Source organism: Oryzias latipes, chromosome 5, assembly GCF_053564925.1.
Source record: "Oryzias latipes strain Hd-rR chromosome 5, Olatipes_Hd-rR_3.1".
NCBI classification, from domain to species: domain Eukaryota; kingdom Metazoa; phylum Chordata; class Actinopteri; order Beloniformes; family Adrianichthyidae; genus Oryzias; species Oryzias latipes.
In genome coordinates, this window is record NC_136241.1 from 18,857,180 (window position 1) to 18,875,270 (window position 18,091).

The 18,091-nt window shown below is 39.3% G+C and overlaps 1 protein-coding gene across 37 annotated transcripts in view; it reads left to right on the forward strand.

Annotated features, from left to right (window-relative positions):
* The window catches only part of magi1b (membrane associated guanylate kinase, WW and PDZ domain containing 1b), a 118,909-nt gene that overhangs the window by 31,664 nt on the left and 69,154 nt on the right, over positions 1-18,091 (forward strand). For all 37 annotated transcript variants that reach the window (XM_078947347.1, XM_011475077.4, XM_011475070.4 and 34 more), the window contains exon 2: positions 16,997-17,113. In XM_078947347.1, the coding sequence (XP_078803473.1) occupies positions 16,997-17,113 (117 nt within the window). The remainder of the gene's footprint in view (positions 1-16,996; positions 17,114-18,091) is intronic.

The following is an 18,091-nucleotide window of genomic DNA, read 5'->3' on the forward strand; positions in this document are numbered from 1 at the left end:
ATGATGATCACAACATTGAAGTGTTACTGCACCTCATGCTTGTTTCTACAAAGGACATGTGCTTTCCACTTTAATGCTCATGAATTAACTGAAAATGATCAATAATTATACAATTATCTAATTGTAAAGTAACGGATTCAAAAAGGAACTTCAGTCAAATTCTGTTTGTTTTTTTATTCTTCTTATATTTTTATATTTTTTAATTTTTCTTTTGTTGACGGTATCAATAATGGATGGTAAGGATGGTAAACAGACTAAAAAAAAGAAAAGAACAGAAACAGCTTCATCATCAGAAATTCAGAGAAAAACCAGTGATTATAGCTTTCAAAGGAATAACTATTTCCAGAAATCTGAGTATGTAAACACTGAGGCTGTGATGGTCTTTAGTGTGACCAAGTGGAGTTCCTAAATGACTCTCTTAAAGCATTAGTTGTAGTAGTTCTTTCAAATTTTCTAAATGTATGATGCAAACCATTTGGCGTGTTGATGTTTTCATTAGAAAGTATCAAAAGAGGGTGTATTTTTTTACCATTAGCTGCACCATTCTGCACAATTTTTTCAAATATCCATCCATCTATCCATCCATCCATCTTCCTCCGCTTATTCGGGACCGGGTCGCGGGGGCAACAGTCTAATAAGAGATGCCCAGACTTCCCTCGCCCCAGCCACTTCCTCCAGCTCCTCTGGGGGAACCCCGAGGCGTTCCCAGGCCAGCCGAGAGACGTAGTCTCTCCAGCGTGTCCTGGGTCTTTCCCGGGGCCTCTGCCCAGTGGGACATGCCCGGCACACCTCTCCAGGGAGGCGTCCAGGAGGCATCCGGACTAGATGCCCGAGCAACCTCAACTGGCTCCTTTCGATGTGGAGGAGAAGCGGTTCTACTCCGAGCCCTCCGCGGGTGGCCGAGCTTCTCACCCTATCTCTAAGGGAGCGCCCCGCCACCCTACGGAGGAAGCTCATTTCAGCCGCTTGTATTCGGGACCTCGTTCTTTCGGTCATGACCCATAGCTCATGACCATAGGTGAGTACTGGAACGTAGATCGACCGGTAAATTGAGAGCTTTGCTTTTCGGCTCAGCTCTCTCTTCACCACAACAGACCGATACAGCGACCGCATAACTACGGACGCCGCTCCGATCCGCCTGTCTATCTCACGCTCCGGTCTTCCCTCACTCGTGAACAAGACCCCCAGATATTTAAACTCCTCCACCTGGGGTAAGGATACTCCACCCACCGAGAGATGGCAAGCTACCTTTCTCCGGTCAAATAATGCTTTTTAAAATGGAACTTTTATTGGTTTGAGGTCCAGCATCTGCATTTATTTTATAGTTTACACTTAAATTCATATTTTTACAGTTGAGCACAAAGTCACCAATTTTTTAAGGCAAACCACTGCTTTCTCAGCAGGATGTGTTTCCCCCCCCCCAAAAAATCCCAAATTCATACTTTCTGCATAAACAAGTATTCTCTTTTTATTCCTTTATTTTTATTCCTTTATTTGATCTTGCTGAGTAGTTGGTTTGGTCAGGTTTTGCAGAAGCTCCGTCAGCTCTCCGTCAGCTCTTTGGATCAATGTTTTTTAGTTCAGCAGCCTGGTGTATGGAGTCCCAGTTGGTGAAACGTGTTTTAAGGGTCCTCCTTCATTCTGCTTCAGTTTGCCTTTTTTAAATGTGTGTCTGTCTGCATGCACAGATGAGCATCAAGGATGATCCACACAAAATCATACACCTCTTTTAGATCTAGAGGAGTCCAAACTAGGCTGCACGGTGGCGCAGTGGTTAGCGCTCTTGCCTCACAGCAAGAAGGCCCCCGGTTCAAATGAAAAACACACGATCAATGGGGGAACTTTCTGTGTGGAGTTTGCATGTTCTCCCCGTGCATGCGTGGGTTTTCTCCGGGATCTCCGGCTTCCTCCCACCGTCCAAAAACATGCTTCATAGGTTGATTGGCAACTCTAAATAGGTGTGAATGTGAGAGCGAATGGATATGTGATTGAGGATATTCTACCCTGCGACAGACTGGCGATCAGTCCAGGGCATCCCTTGCCTACGCCCAAGTGGCCGGGATAGGCTCCGGCAACCCCGTGACCCCGAAAAGGAATAAACGGTAAAGAAAATTAATGAATGAAAGGAGTCCAAACTAAAGTTTATACACTCAGATGTAGAGGGATGATGCCCCCATGAGTTGTCTGCTGTCTCTGTAGTCGGGAGCTGGTTTTGTCGTGGAGCTCTGCATAGGGGAATGCATGCTGTGAGGATATGAAATCCTATACGTGTTTTGTTTGGCTCAGTCCAGAGACATGGTGAGAACCTTTGTAATGAGTGCAGTGAGCGTCTGTTCCTCTTTAGTGACAAGGAAAGCAAAGAAACAGAGGCAAGCCACATACCATGGCCTGCCTTATGCCCCTCTTACAAACTTGTGCTTTCAATCAAGATGAATGGTAGATTATATATTGGCAACCCTTAATACTCACTGTGTCTAAGAAGGGCCTGTTATAAATCATCTGAGGCCTTTCTTTGCCTTTGAGGAGCCTTTTGTTTGCTGCATACTCAGTATTTGACTTGTGTATAATAAAATGGAAAGTTTGCATTCATCACAATCAACTAGAAATTGATTCATCGTAATTCTGTCCCTTTGAAAGTCTTTTCACTGAGACTATCCAGCACCTTAGATCATGTAAAAGCTTGCTTTGACAGTCAAAATGTCTGTGAAGGGCTTTGATGCATTTAGTACAGAAAAGCTTTTTAGAAAATCACTGCCTGTCATCTAAAGATTCCCTGCTGTAATTTATAGTTCTTTCATTTCTGGGTTGGATTCTGGCCTGCACTTTCTGCTGAATCCCTTCAATAGGCGTATTCTTAAAAAAATTAAAGAAAAAAATCCTTTCAGTCTAATTTAATATCAATTCTTTCAAGTCACCTGTCAATTCAGACTTATTATTTTCATTTTTTTATATAGTGTAGTTTCTAAGGAAATGTCCAGATAGCAAAAAAGCACAAACTAAATGTCATGCTTGGTGTGAACGCCCAATGTAGAGCCAGGATGCCAATATCCAGTTGATATTATTGCAAACGTTAATATAATTTTAGTTTTTTTGTTATTTAAAACTTTAACACACATCTACTTTTTGACTCTGTGCATGTTTATACAAGGTATATAGTGTTCCCCCACTTATTCGAGTTTCAATATTCGCGAGTTCGCTGATTTTTTTTTTTTTTTTTTTCCAGTCAAGTGACTCTTCTGGTTCATCACAAAAACTCTGCTCAAGACGCTTGAATGAGACTTTAGGGAAAAGAAATGCAGGAACATGTTCTTTTCCTGGGCTGACAGAGTGGTCTACGACATTGATATTTTGTGCGACCACCTGCATGCTTCCACACAGGTTTGCCCATTTTCCCCCCGCACACAGCCCAAATTCACCCGCAAGGGCAGTTGTGACTAAGGCCTGAAAAGAAAAGCAAAACTCCTTCATGATATCTAAAGTTTCAATGTAGTTTCAAACAACTGCACTCTATAACAGGGAGTGGAGAGGAAACCCATAATTTATGAACCTTGGTCATTGTTATAAAATATATATAAGGCTGTTTGAAAAAGAGCAAACATTTTCACATTCCCGTTCAGTAACAAGTCTTTGTCTCCTCATAACAGCACCTTATGGTTTTGCACTGACATGGCTCTCTCTGCAGATGAAGCCTTTTGAAGTAAATTGGTCCATCATCATGCTCTGTTTCACCTTCCTTCACTCACAAAGCCAGAGAACATCCAGGTTTAGCCCCACCTTGCTGCTTTCACTGATTAAAGCTCATTTGCATACAAATTAGCTACTAATTCTTTCCTCTTTGTGCTGGCTTTAACGGGACTGTCTCTGTGTGATTGACATTTTTTTAGAGGTAACTTGAACATGGCTCTCCATGTTTTAGTCACTTTTATGATTAGTTGCAGATGCAGAGATGGAACACCCTTTTAAACTCTACAGTTTTCTCCAACATGATCCTGAAAAGCAGTGGGTGGAGGAAACCCCCACAAAACCTCAACAGAGTTTAACCTCTCCTCCTTCAACCTCAGCCCCCCCCCCCTCCTTTTATTTTCCTGACACCACCTTTCCTCTACTGCTCTCTGACTCATTTCCTTTGAGATTTTATTCATCTCATTCTCTTCTTCCTCCCTCTGTGTTCTTGTGTTTTCTTTCTTCATAAATGCTCTTTTTTTGTTTTATTCAAGTGGTTTTTTATGTGGGGGAAAGCAATATTGATGAAAGTCTCATTCAAGGGGTCTTTAAGGGGTAAACATGCAGTATTACATTATCAGCAATATTTTGTTCTACTTAGTTGGTAGATGGATCAGACCAGTATTAAAAAAAAGCTCTACTTACCTGGCATTTTCCATTGGTATCCATAGATATAAACAACAATTTCCTCATAAACTGTTTTCTGATTCTTGAATTAGTCATTGCTCAATAATTACATTCAAAATGTATTTTCTTTACTGTTCTATCCGGAGTTTCAGGTAATAAATGCTGAATCCCTGCAGTTGGAGCATTTTCAGTCAGACGTTTGGTTGTACCAAATGATGGAAGAGAAAAGTCATTAGATTCAGTTCTGTAAGTTGGCTTTATCCTTCATACGAACAAGAATTTCCAAGAAATCAGTCATGTGCATAGTGAAATGCTCACAGATGCACATTTGAAACAGTTGAAGTATTTGGGAGTGTTTCTGTAGAGATATACAATTATTTAAGTTTTTCCCACACACTTTTTGGTTTGCTTTCACAGTTGAGAAGACAAAGGCTACGTTCACACTGCAGGGCTTAATGCTCAATTCCGATTTTTTTGAAAAAATTTGATTTTTTTTTTTTTTTTCAGAATGATGACGTTTGTAGCGTCTCAATGACGTACGGGTTGGATACATGTGGCCTGGCCGTTCAGACAGAGGTCGCATTTGAAAAGATTGGCTATGTATTGGATTCCGGATCACATACCCAAGTGGCCTGGGTCGCATTTGAAAAGATCAGATCTGTGTTTTTCAGACTGTCATGAAAAGATCAGATACAGGTCACATAGGGGCAAAAAAATCGGAACTGGGTTGTTTCAGCGTGCAGTGTCAATGTAGCCAAAGCTGCTAGAAGACATAATGTAGTTTCTCGAGCTGCTCCTGTGGGGGCGCTATTGCTTAAAATAAGCTCTGATCAGGAAATTTAAAAAAAAAGAAGAAAAGAAAAAATGCTTCTGTTGCTGGTTAGATTTTTGGACTTTTTTTTGTATTGGTTGGTACTGAAAACCAATATATGAAAACCTTTAGCCATCCTCTATTAAAGGTGTAGAACCCGGAACGCACGCAAACCTGTGAGTCACATGACCACATCCATCTGTTTTTCAGTTTTTATCGAATAACAAGGCACTATCAGTCTTGTTTTTACAACAGATTAAAAACAAAATACAGCAAACGGACTTAACATGATCCTCAAAATGCATTCTTTGTGATATTTAATCTGCCATTTTTTAGTTTTGCTTTTAATCATGATGTGTTTTATTTGCTCCGAGACTTCTTTTGGTCCAGTCCCTGGTTACCTATTGTGAGTCATCAGATTTGGTTTTGTCTGACCTGGGACTGAACGTAAGACAAAGTCTAATCCCACTTGTTGCTGGTTTTGATTTATGACAAATAAATGTCTGTTGGCCATAAGTATTTCTAATTATTATCAACCGTCCATACAAAGTATCATCAGATTGCATTGCTAATGTTCAGGCATGGGTTGGTGTGTTTTTTTTTTAAACTTTCATCGGCTATTTGGATTCACTGCGGCTCTAGAATCCACATTCTTTTCTGCTTCATTGGGATTAGATTGGCAAACACTTCATTTACTCAGCCAGCCTCCAAGGTAAACACATCTGTAAGTCTCTGCAGCCTTAGCTCACTGTAACATTTGGTATGGGGCCGGCGCCCTTACATTTTTCAGTTTGAAGCAAATCCTTCTCTAGAAGTTAGCATGACCACCATTGAATCACCAACACAATGAATCCTCTGTATCCTAAATGAAGGGGTTAATTTTTACCAGCTGCATCTGTAACTCTGTAATTTCAGAGTTTACACAGACCGTATGCCAGGAATTTATCAAGTATTTGTCTTGAGTTGTGATTGAAAGGGATTACATTAGGAATCTGTCTTGACAATAATCCCAGTTCTGTTTTTTTCTTCTTTTTTTCTATAGAACATAACCAGAATCAACTTTCTTTTTGCTAGTTTTGTATCCCTAAGTTGTCTTCTGCTCTTGACAGTACACAGTGCGTCACGCAGCTTCACACATGCTGAGGATTTTCATGGACACTACATTTTCTTTCCCTTGGAAACTTTTGAAATCCCCCAAATTCATGCGGTATCAGCAGAAACGCCACAATCCCAGAGCTTGTTTGTTGCCATGTTTGCATGCAACTGAGTCTCCAGTGTGCTTGCAGGGTTTCTATTTGCTGATATTGGTGAGATTCTTCTTTGAATCATTGCATGTTTAAGCAGCTATAAGTTGGTGCAGCACCACGTGGGTCTTTTTTCAGATCTGAATACCTTCAGTTTATGAAAACATTAAATGCTTCTTTCCTGATGTATATTTTTTTATGTCTTGAGGGACTGTAAATCATATTCAGTTTTTGTTGCACATCAGGGTATTTCTTTCTGTCTCTGCTGTTCTCCTCATCATTGCTCTGCTCTTCGTCCATTAGCGGCTTTTCTTTGACATCAGGTGAAAAAAAAACAACCCATCCTGACTTGTTGCACACTTGCTGCAGATATGCTGTTTTTTTTTCTAAACTTCTTTTCTTCATCCAGCTGTAATGACAGAAAAAAAAAAACACATTTTCATAGATCAAAAAAAGACTATATAAAGTTGGGTTCATGTAAAGCAGATGCGTCTGTATTACTCTGAGACAGCAAATGCTTAGTTCAAAAACATGTAGTAAACTGTAGTAGAATATTTGCTCATACATTATTCTGCATGTTGTCAGTACATGAAGGGATAATTGTATTTCATCTGTGAAGGCCCACTGCAGCATGCAGGCTGAATATGGAAGCTTTTATTTACTCAAACAGAGCAAAACATGAAAACGTTGTTTTCCCCAAATGAGGAGAACTGAACACAAGATTAAAACTGCAATCTCATGTGTGAAAGCAGCGCAGAGAAGTGTGTGTGTGTGTGTGGGTGTGTGTGTGTTTCAATCAGCTACATTCATTAAAACCTAAGTTAAAACTTGAAACAGAAGTACAGTAAAAGGAGTGTGTCCATGCTCCTGCCAAACCTGGATCTGCCTCTGTGTGTGTGTGTGTGTGTGTGTGTGGGTGTGTGTGTGTGTGTGTGTGTGTGTGTCAGTCGTCACAACAGTCCAGGAGGGGACCTCTGTGGTAGATTAATGCTTTAAACTGGCAGAGGTCTTAGATCTGGACTGTCTCCAAACTGAGATTCAGTTGCAGCACACTTTTTTTTTTAAACCGGTGAACGCGTGTCTGGGTGAGCACATCCTCCTTCCAGGACTCTCAGTCACCACACTTAGAAGTTCCTCTCCCAAACTCCTCAGCTCAAAGTTAGCCTGGCACTTGCATCTTAGCTTGTGGATGGGGATGTGTGTGCAGAACCTAAATGAAATAAATAGTTTTAAGGTGGTTTGTTTAAAAATAAACACTTAAAAAGAAGTAAAAGGTCATGAACCTTCTGCTAAAGGTGACTACATACATTTGCTGCACTTTACTGTTGATTCACTCAGTAACTGGTAGTCTCCAGTGCTCCATACATGTCTGTTTCTGCTAGTTGTAGAATTGTGTGTATATGTGTGTGCGTGCTTGGCCTGGAGTCAGCTGTGAAGCGATGCAAGGCTGGATGAGCAGTGCCTGATGCTGACCCAAAAACCACTGTAGATGTGAGCAGCAGTGACTGCTGCCCTATTAGCCCACAACCTCCAACTCTGTGGCATGCATGTATGCATTTAATGAGATTTTCAGAAATAAATGTTTTAATGTGCAGAGGGAAAACTGTCTGCTCTATAATCTTCCATTTGCAAATGTGTGGAAATATGTTTTTTAATAACAAAAATAAAGGATGAGGTTGCACCTTTTTTTATTTTTATGCCCGTTCACTGTAGGATGGGCTTCTTGTATTTAAATGAGCGTGTAGTCATCCTGTACCTAAAATTAGATCTGCGAGCAGATGCGGTGTGTTTCAAAGTCCCTTTTTTTGCATGCATGTGTTGCTGAGTGTATTCATCTGCATGAGAACATGTCTGCATTTGTGCATTCAAACACCATTTTTAGTGCAAACTTGAGTCAGCAGTGACAGCAACAGGAAAGTGGGTCAGCTGTGTCTTCCCTTTGCATGATGGATGGATCAAAACCCTGGCTGATGGGGAACTAAAAGTTTTTCTGTTGATGGAGAGTTTGAGTTGGAAAAAATAAAATTTGTTAATGGAATAAAATCCAGAATGTGTGTTTTTCTAGGAAACGTTCAGTTTTTAGGAACTAATCTTTAAAACCATTTTATTTTTGGCTGTACACTTGTTTATATAGGTTACTGTTGTAACATATTCATCATCAAAGCTAAAGTGTAATCTATAGCTGCTATATCTCAACTCAAATATTTAAATTTACAAAAAAAAAGAAAAACATTTTAATTTGATTTTTTTTTTTCTTTTTTAAACCTCTCCATAAAAGTTAAGCTGTTTAAAAGTAGGTCCATGTTGTACAGGTGTGAGCACCTTCATACTCTGAGCTTTCACAAACATCATATGGTCCCCCTGCATTCACATGCTTATCAGGACACACACATCATCTTGAGCTCAATGTGCCCCCTGGTGGCAGAAATAATGAGCTTGCCCTGCGCCCCGAGGTGAGCCTGTCTGCAGCAGACCCTGCACAATCATGTCGAATAACTGACTCCTCCCCGTGTGGCCAATTAAGTCAGGGAAACTCTGATGAAGACATGGAGTCCCTACAGCTGGTTATACACACACGCACGCACACACGCACACACACACAGAGGCAGATCCAGGTTTGGCAGGAGCATGGACACACTCCTTTTACTGTACTTCTGTTTCAAGTTTTAACTTAGCTTTTAATGAATGTAGCTGATTGATACACACACACACACACACACACACACACACACACACACACACACACACACACACACACACACACACACACACACACACACACACACACACACAAACACAATGCTTGTTTGTCTAGCTGTAAAATCAAAGAGGAATGGAGAGATGCTGGAGTTGTTTCGGTGAAAGGCTCAAAACTGCAAAGACTTTCACATTTGAAGTGAAATCTAGGACAGAATTTGATCTCCGGTGAGAGGTTTGTCATTTAGACAGACGTGTTCAGTTTTGCTCTTTTAATCACTGAGGTCAGTTTCAAAATGTGGTTATGAATTATGCAAGGCTTTTTTTTATTCAGCTTATTAAAGTTATGAAACAGAGTTTGATCATTTTGGGTGGAATAGGAAGTCTTTAAAGCTCTTTTCTAAAAAGTCTTTTCAATGCTTGGCCTGATTTAAAGGAAGACGAAGCCTCCTGTAAGCATCTGAAACTCTAATATAGTCGAGTTGTAAAGTCCTTGTTCAGCTCCGTCATCGTCTGTTAATTGTGTTTTCTGTGTCTTTTGAGAACAGTGCTGGTGGTGTGTGACATGCATACACATATTTTGTTTTAAAAAGGAGCATAAAAAGTTACGTGAAGATCTTATTTCTGCTGTCAGATTGCAGATGGGGAAACCGTCTGTTTTATTGCATCTCTTCGTGAGTAAACAGATCCTCAGCTCTTTTCCCATGTGGACGTCTGCAATCAATGAAGGCAATCTTGATCATGGTAAACAAGCAAACAGTTCCAGGACAAACAGCCATACAGAAAGGGTTAATAATATATCAGAGACTTTTCTGAGACCCTGGTATTGATTTAGTTTTTTTTTTCCCTTTGGTTGTGTGTGTGTGGGTTGAAATTTAAACCCACAACCTGAACCAAAATGTCAGAGTGTTCAGTGAAACTTCATATTAGCAAGGACTTTATTAATCCCTGATGGGAAATGAAATGGTTGCAGCCATCTGTCAGTCAGGAAAGGTCACCCGCTCACTCCTAAGAATCAGTATGGACTCTCACTGCTGCAGGTAGGAATGGCCTTCTGCTCATTCCCGTTAGGATGACACTCTTTCGTATTCAGAATCACTCCAGCTGTTGTTTAATGATGACTTGTCCTCCTTTTTGATGCTGACTTCCAACTCTGCCTGCAGAAACACAGGATTTTGCTCTTGTAGCTGTGTCTCACCTCACACATTCATTTTCCTTCTCCATATTCTTGTGCTGTTTTCACTAATGTTGTGAGCTCATCCGCCTTTCATGCTCTGATCACTGAATAGGAAATTGATTGTGCATCTTTTCCCTCATTCTTGCCCCTGCTCTGCATCTATAAAGCCTCCTGTTAAGCTTGAACTTTGAGACTTTTTGGAGGCAAATAGACTTACAATATACTCAGGATGCTTGTTGCTATGGCGATGCAGCATAAAGAAAAATACACCAAACGTGCCAAAGCTACGCAACAATCGCTAGATGTGCACAAACTTCAAGCATGTTTACAAAATCATTTTAGAATGAAGTCGGCTGAACAAAGTTGAATTTGAGTTAAATTTAGTAAAGATGCTCCCGAGTTTTCATCACAATTTATCAACCAATTTACTGCTTGTTTCAGGGTCTTCCTTCATCCATGTTTGTCCTTTCTATGCTTTTCTAAATTTGAATAACAAAAAGAATCACAAAGTAGTCAAGTAAATGGCTTCAACATAAGTTTAGGTCGTTTTGTTGAGTATGACCTCAACAGCTCATTTGAACTAAAATATTGGGTCAAACTGAGGTCATCGGTGATTTAAGCTGCTAGGATTGGCCACGTCATCTTGACTAAGGAAATCCTAAATTAAAATCTATTTTTGGTTGTTTTCAAGCTGCACAGACAGTTCATCACTCTGAGTCTTTCATTTTTCCTTAAATGAAGCTCAGGATATTTTATGGAAAATCAAAACACAGATATATTTTGTATTGTCTGAGTATTAAGTGTCTTTTTTTATTTTTCCCCCAATATTTTTCTTTTTTAAATTTGAACAGAACTCTGTAAGAAATCCATTATTTTTTTATTAAATAATGATTTTGGATGCTTACATTTTCAATCTAATTTATACTTTAGACTTAATATATTGTGTGTGTGCGTCGGGGGGGGGGGGGGGGGGGGGGTTAATTGACTAACCTATTAATAAAAACTTGTAAAGGAGTTGATATTTTTTTAAGTAAAACTACAAATACAGGCAAAAATCTGTTTATTTTTGTAATGTCCAGATGATCCAGAAGGGGGCAGCAGACTATGCCTGGCTGCAAACTATTCCTTATGGTGAGTTCACATATAGCACCCGTTGCTATGGCTACAGAGACTGTCCATGACTGTCATGCAAACCAAATTCAACAAAGCATAGGGGGTAGTGTTGAGCTCAGAGACACAAATGCTCACACATCCTATAGACACACTAGTGCACAAGAACTTCTCTCTGTGACAATGATCTCCACTTGACTGGCTGTTCATTACAAGCACATTTTCTTTAAAAAACAAACCCCTATTTATGGCATTTGTCATTTTTAAGGGTCTTTTTTATTTGCAACCATAACTGAATTTAATTACTTGACACCTTGACCCAAATAAAGCCAAACAATGTGGACAAGGCCAGTGTGGACCAGTTAAGACCAATGCTGTCACTTAATCATTATGACATATGGTTAAGCTCTGATCAGTGGAGATGAGAATGTGGACTGTAGATAACTGAATCAATTAAATGCTGATTAGTCCTGATTATCTGATTAACTGGAGCTGTGGTAGAACCGCTCACTTAAGAGATGATTACTTAGGCAATGGCTTCTAGCAGCTTGTGCTTGTTGCTTAATTTAACTTAGAGCTGGTTGGACCAGCCGGAGTGGCACGAACCTTCGTGTTTGGCTTCTGATCCGGGCTTAAGCAGAAGTGCTGATTTACTTGTTCAGTCACTCTGACTTTTGTTAGTTTGTATATCAGATTCCTCATAAAAGCCTAAAGTGGCTTTTATGAGGAATAAACTTCACTTGAAAAAATAAAGAATCTGTATCTGTATTTCATCTGTATTGTGATTGAGCTGAAAAAATGTTTTAGAAAAATATAAAATACTGGCGGACTTAGAAATGAATAGATTTATAAATGAGTGTAGATAACCAACTAAAAAAGCTTTTATTCTAATTATAGCTTCTGGCAGGCAAAATGCCACTTTCAAAAGACAATTCAATAGAGAAAAAGGGAAAAAAAAGTTGTTAGTGTATCCAACATCAATACAACACTCAGAGCACAGCCAAACATGCTGGGACTGCCAATTCTGACTTGGCTACATGCAGGACTGGCTGGCACTCGGACATATGACGGTTCCCCGTTTTGTCACATATACTGTTGCTTTGCAGAAAGAGGATCAATGTTTCTTCTGGTTGAAGTCACCAACCATTCCCAGTCTGTTCATTCCGTCTCTGCAAAAGTTTTTTTTTCCACACTGCTGTGTGAATTGCATCACTGGAGAACGGTGGAACATGTCTTTCAGCTTCTGTTCTTGTGGTACCGAAAGGTGAGACGAGCGGCGTTTGGAAGTGTCAGCCAGAATGGTGAAGGTCTTGTTTGTCACGGTGGGTTTGCAGCAGCTGATTCTAACTTCTAAACTGAAAACTACACTGCAGTCAGTTTGATTACAAAGTAACTGCAAACCAGTCTCCACTCTCAAAATGGGGGAACAGAAAACATCTTTTGCTCGATTCTAAAAGATCTTGGCGTCTTTGTCACATTGTTTCATGACATTTACACTGGGAGGGGCTGTGACCTTTTATGGACTTTTGTTTGGAGACATCAAAACTTGGTCATTTGATTGATGGGTTGTTAGTTCTACCCATTGACTGTGATATGATAAGCTGACTGAGTGACCCGTTCCCCTTCAAATAGAACCTGCTGGTCCCAAAAATCTAAACTCCAATAGACTTCTATTGAGGAAAAAAACATACTCGTTACTTTGTCATATCTGTCAGAATAACTATTCTTGCTGTGCTACCTTTTTTTTTGAAGATGTTCATGCTAATGCTCATTTTTTTTCTGTAGTGCAAGTTATCCCAGTTATAAACTGGCCAATCAGATGTCATGAAAAAACTTTGTTGTCTCACATCCAACGTTGAAAACGTTTGATTGACAGATTCTCCTGAGCCTGCTTTCAAGTGATTGAGGTGTGGACTTCCATCAAGCTCACTCCTGATTGGCGAGAGTGGTTGCCATAGAACTCGGACCAGCCGCTGCCTCCTGACAATTTCTGACTCCAACATGGCAACGTTTGTGTTGCAAGAAAATGGCGACTGAATTGACTTGATTTCGTTTGATCTGGAAACAAGTCATTTTCTATGGATGACGCCACATTCCTTCAGTCCAGTCCTCATATACAGTCAACGGTTCTACCTGCCAATGGTGGTGTAATGCCAATCTAATGGGTTCTATTCCTAGATTAATAGGCCAGAATAAAGTTGATATAATTGTGAGGCTAATCACTGTGGAAAATGAAAATGAATTTGGATTTTTGTTTAGAAATTTAACAAAAATCTTAAATATTCCTAAAGCTTTATTGATCATCAGTGTTCTTGACATATCTTTTTGTAGTTCTGGCCTGATTGTATAGAATAATTAAAAAAATAAGAAAATAACTTATTGTGAATGCTCTACATACAAACTCGTATGATGGTCCATCCACTTTTCTCATGGAGAGAAAGGTGGATGGACCAAACTAGACTTTTTTTATTCAATATTTAATTTAATAATAGACTTAGAATGACAAGAAGAACAAATAGTTTCACTGAATTCTTCACCATTTTAAACGAGTCAATTCTCTTTACACGTGAATTTCAGAATAAGCAATTCACATACAAAGAATGAAAGAAAACCTCATGACACTACGAGTTCTAGAATCTTTCCAATTCCAGATCAGCAGAAGGCAGAAAAAACCTCCCCTTTCGCTCTCCCCTGCACACGGGAGGATCAAATTATTTCCATGCTGCGAATACAGATGTCAGCTGCCAGCGGAGGGTCTCGCCTCTGCCATGTCTGGCTATGCATGTCTGATCAGGGACTTGGCTGGGTGATCAAATCTAAGAGCGCTGGGGTGGGCTCCACAGGACAAGCCTGGAAAAAAGGACACAATTCAGCAGTGTTTAGTCTTTTGATGTTGACTCTGCATTCCATGCTGTCCTTTATTTTTTTTTTCATTTTTATACATGCTCTACCCACTCTTTCTGCCTCTTATGTGAACCCCCCACCCATTTGCCTTTTTTCTGTCGCGTTCCCCTGTTTATTTTAGAGAGCTTATGGAAAATCTGTAGCAGGTGTGTTCTGTTTAAAGGAAATGTCATCTTTAATGTGTTTTCTAAAGGATTTGGGGCGATGGTCACAGTTATTCACCCTTTAGAAGGATTTCTGTGTGCCATGTGGCTAAAATGACTCCAATATAGTTGTAGGCTGAGTTTTTGGGATTGATGTTCCAAACTAAATAATTTTAAGATTATTTTAGGATTTATGTCCTGATCAGAAATTTTTTTTTTTTTTGTGGCCCCAATCCGATTTGGAGTCATTTGATTTTGAGTATCTGTCGATACCGAGTCCCAATCCAATACTTTCTAAAACATTGAAAAAAAAAGGAAAGAAATGTAATAAAGAGATCCTGGTTGAGTCCTATTTTTATTTTATTAACCTTCTTTTAGCATGTAACTCTTAAACAGAGCACTTCTGTGAAGTATCTTAAGCAATCCAGTCAAAACAGTGCAACTATTAACTAGAAACAAATGTTAACTATTAACTTGGAAATAATAGGTGACAATGTGAGAAAATTTGGCGACTGTAGCAGTAGTACCTTCAGAGCTATTGAACATTTTTGATCTTGGGATTCAGATCTCCATTAAGAAATGAAGAAAGAAAAAAAACTTTCTTCCAAAATTGTTTTTACATAAAAATGATGATGAGTGACTATAATGACTCATGGCTAGCTCAGATCAATGTAACCATTTATTGGTTTGTTGAAAAAGTTGGTTGTTTTTTGAGACATTATGGATTTATTCATTTTTGATCACTTTTTCCCAGAGTCTGCAATTTGCCATTGTTTTAATGCCATTTCTCTGTCGGCAGTACGGAACAAGCCTTTCTCATTCAAAAGAAACAGAATTAAGATCTTTTCTCTGTTGAAATGCCTTTGTAGGTTGTTGTTTTTTTATAAAAACGTCTCGGTCAATATAAAATTATTCTTGCGTTATAGGAAAATGTGTAAACATTTGGATTTTGTTTTAGAGTCACTTTTTTCTCATGTTTTCAACCTAGAATAATTGAGTTCCTTTGGTCCCTGTTGGAGATGGCTTTTTTTCATGAATTTCTTGTACATTCCGGACTTCGATCATCTTCTAGTGAGAAGTCTGGCACCAAATAATGCCTGTTGCTTATTCGATTAGTTTAACATAAAAGCTCACTTCAGGGATTGTAGTAGGCTTTTTGTCAGGCTGAGTGCTGGCTTATGACCTGTTGTGAGGATAACAGAGTGATATGTGTGCACGAAACTCTGCCAGGAGCAGCGTTTCCTCCCAGGAAGAGCTTAGGCAGTGTGACAGAAAGTCAAACGCTCTTCAATGGCGGATATTTAGAAGACCAACGATATGTAAGCTTTTAAAAACTAGTGGTTTCTAAAACAACTGTTGTGAGACTTCCAAAATGTTCATAGTTTGTGACATTTTTTCAGGCAATTTTATGAGTCTCCTCGAATCAATAGTTTCTAGAATATAGTGGTTACTACTAAATACAGGGACGGCCTTCCTACCGAGGTGCTAAAGTCATGTCTATTTCCAGTAAGAGCATTTTACAACAATTTTGTTATAACTTATCAACTGCCAAACCAGATTTTGAGATCAAATTAAAAAAAAAAAACATAAACAAGTTGATCTAAAAATCTGATGGATGTAGTTTACAAAAATTGAGGGATCTTACCATACAGTAGGATTTGTTGGCATTAAAAATTCTGTCAAGGCAAACCAGAAATGCTTGTAAACCATCATCCTTACTGTCTTAAGACTCTACTGTCTCTTTAGGAATATTAGCTGAAATCTGTCCTAAAGTAAAAGTCAGCTGTTTCATATGGTATCATATTTGTGGGACATGCCCATCAGGCATTAGTTGTATTTTTATTACATGAACCTCTATAATCATTCTGCCAGCCAGTGGAGAATGATATTCTGTACTGTGCTAACAAACTCAATCATCTTATTATACACACAAGAACACATTAATACACACAGTTGCCATGGAAACAGGATTCGGGGCCTTGGTTTGCTCAAGACGACCAAAATTTTCAGCATCTGTAGATGGATGGAAGATTATAAATGGACACTGATGTACAGTCGACCTTTATAGGTTACTTGTTTTTTGTTTGTTTTGTTTTTTGTTGTTGTTGCATAAACTCATTCATGAGTTTACATTTAGAAACAATCATCAACTTTTTGTCTGCATCCTTTCACACCCTTTTTGTTTGTAATGATGTCACATTGCTTGTGCTTCGTTTGCACATTAAAACTGGAAGCAATGTGAACACTCATCGTAATAACCACCCACAGACAAACACTCAAACGCACACTCGGACTCTCTCCAGCCGTGCTTGCCTTTCAGTAGCCTAATATGTGTCTGAAGTCCAGATGGCGTAGCTGTGGGAGTGCAGCTCCGTGGTGTTGGCTGCGGCACTCCCAGTCTTAGTTTTGGCTAAGTCCTGTTGATGGAAAAGAAAGCCTTCGGCGAGTGCCCATTAGACAATGACGAACTTGTAAAGCTTTTATTTTCGCTCATCTTGTTTTGATTTCAGTTGCCATCATACAGTAAAATGATGTTTTTTGTGTTTGTTTTTGATGACAGGAAACAAGCTGAACAAGGACCTAAAGACTTACTTGAGTCAACGCTTCCAGAAATCGTCGGCTGACCACGAGCTGCAGCAGACCATCCGTGACAACCTTTACCGTCACGCAGTGCCTTGTGAGTTCGTTACTTCACCTTGTGAATTTACAGCTTTGAGTTGGTTATTTAGAGCATTGACTCAAACAGATACTACCTTCTTTAACCAATCACAACTGATTGTTTTGGTCTAAAAATATAAGTCCTTCTGATTAGACTGAGTTACTTGAATCTTTGGTGGAACAACTGCTACCATGCTTTTAATTTGTTGTTTATTTGTTGTTTTTCCCTCAAAAAGTGAACAGCCAGAGGATCTGTTCTATTTCTCACCTTGCTGCCAACTTTAAAAAATGTTGATGAAACACAGAAATATCCAAAACCAGTTATAAACTTTGTAACCATCTGTCTAACTGGATGGGTAATCTGCCTAAGAAAGACAGTAAGATTGATGTACAACGCTACATGACATCAATTTTGCCATGTTTGAAATGTATATTACATTCCCCACCATATTCTCCTACTTAGATTAATAACTCCATTCATCATCATCATCGTGGTGCTTGAATTGGAATTCCCAACTGAACTTGAAAAAGTGCTGCTTTCTAGACGTCTTGTGCAGAATTTAGCAGTCACCTACTTCAGTCAGAAGTATTTAGGGATATTTGATTCCATAACTCATATATTGGTGTGCATCTGTTGTCTCTTCAATTCGTTCATCCCCAACCCTTTCTGATAAATGTCTGTGTGTTCAAAAGGCTTTTTTAAAGGACATGATCAGTTTATGTCCATGGCCATATGTCAAGCAGACACAAGTAGAGAGTGGGGGTCAGGCAGTAATACCCATTTTAATTAATGAGTGATCCCTGAAACACCAGTGTAGCATCCTGATGCTATTTGAAGTAAACAGAACATGACACTTTTCTTTGAGCTTCCTGATTTACTGGCCTGCACATTTGTTGGCATGTGTTTTAAGTGGAAGTAGTCCTCTGTGATGATTGCTTTTTTTTAAATTTTGAATAGAAAGGTAAGGTTTGCTATGGATCTGTCCTGCCCATCTGA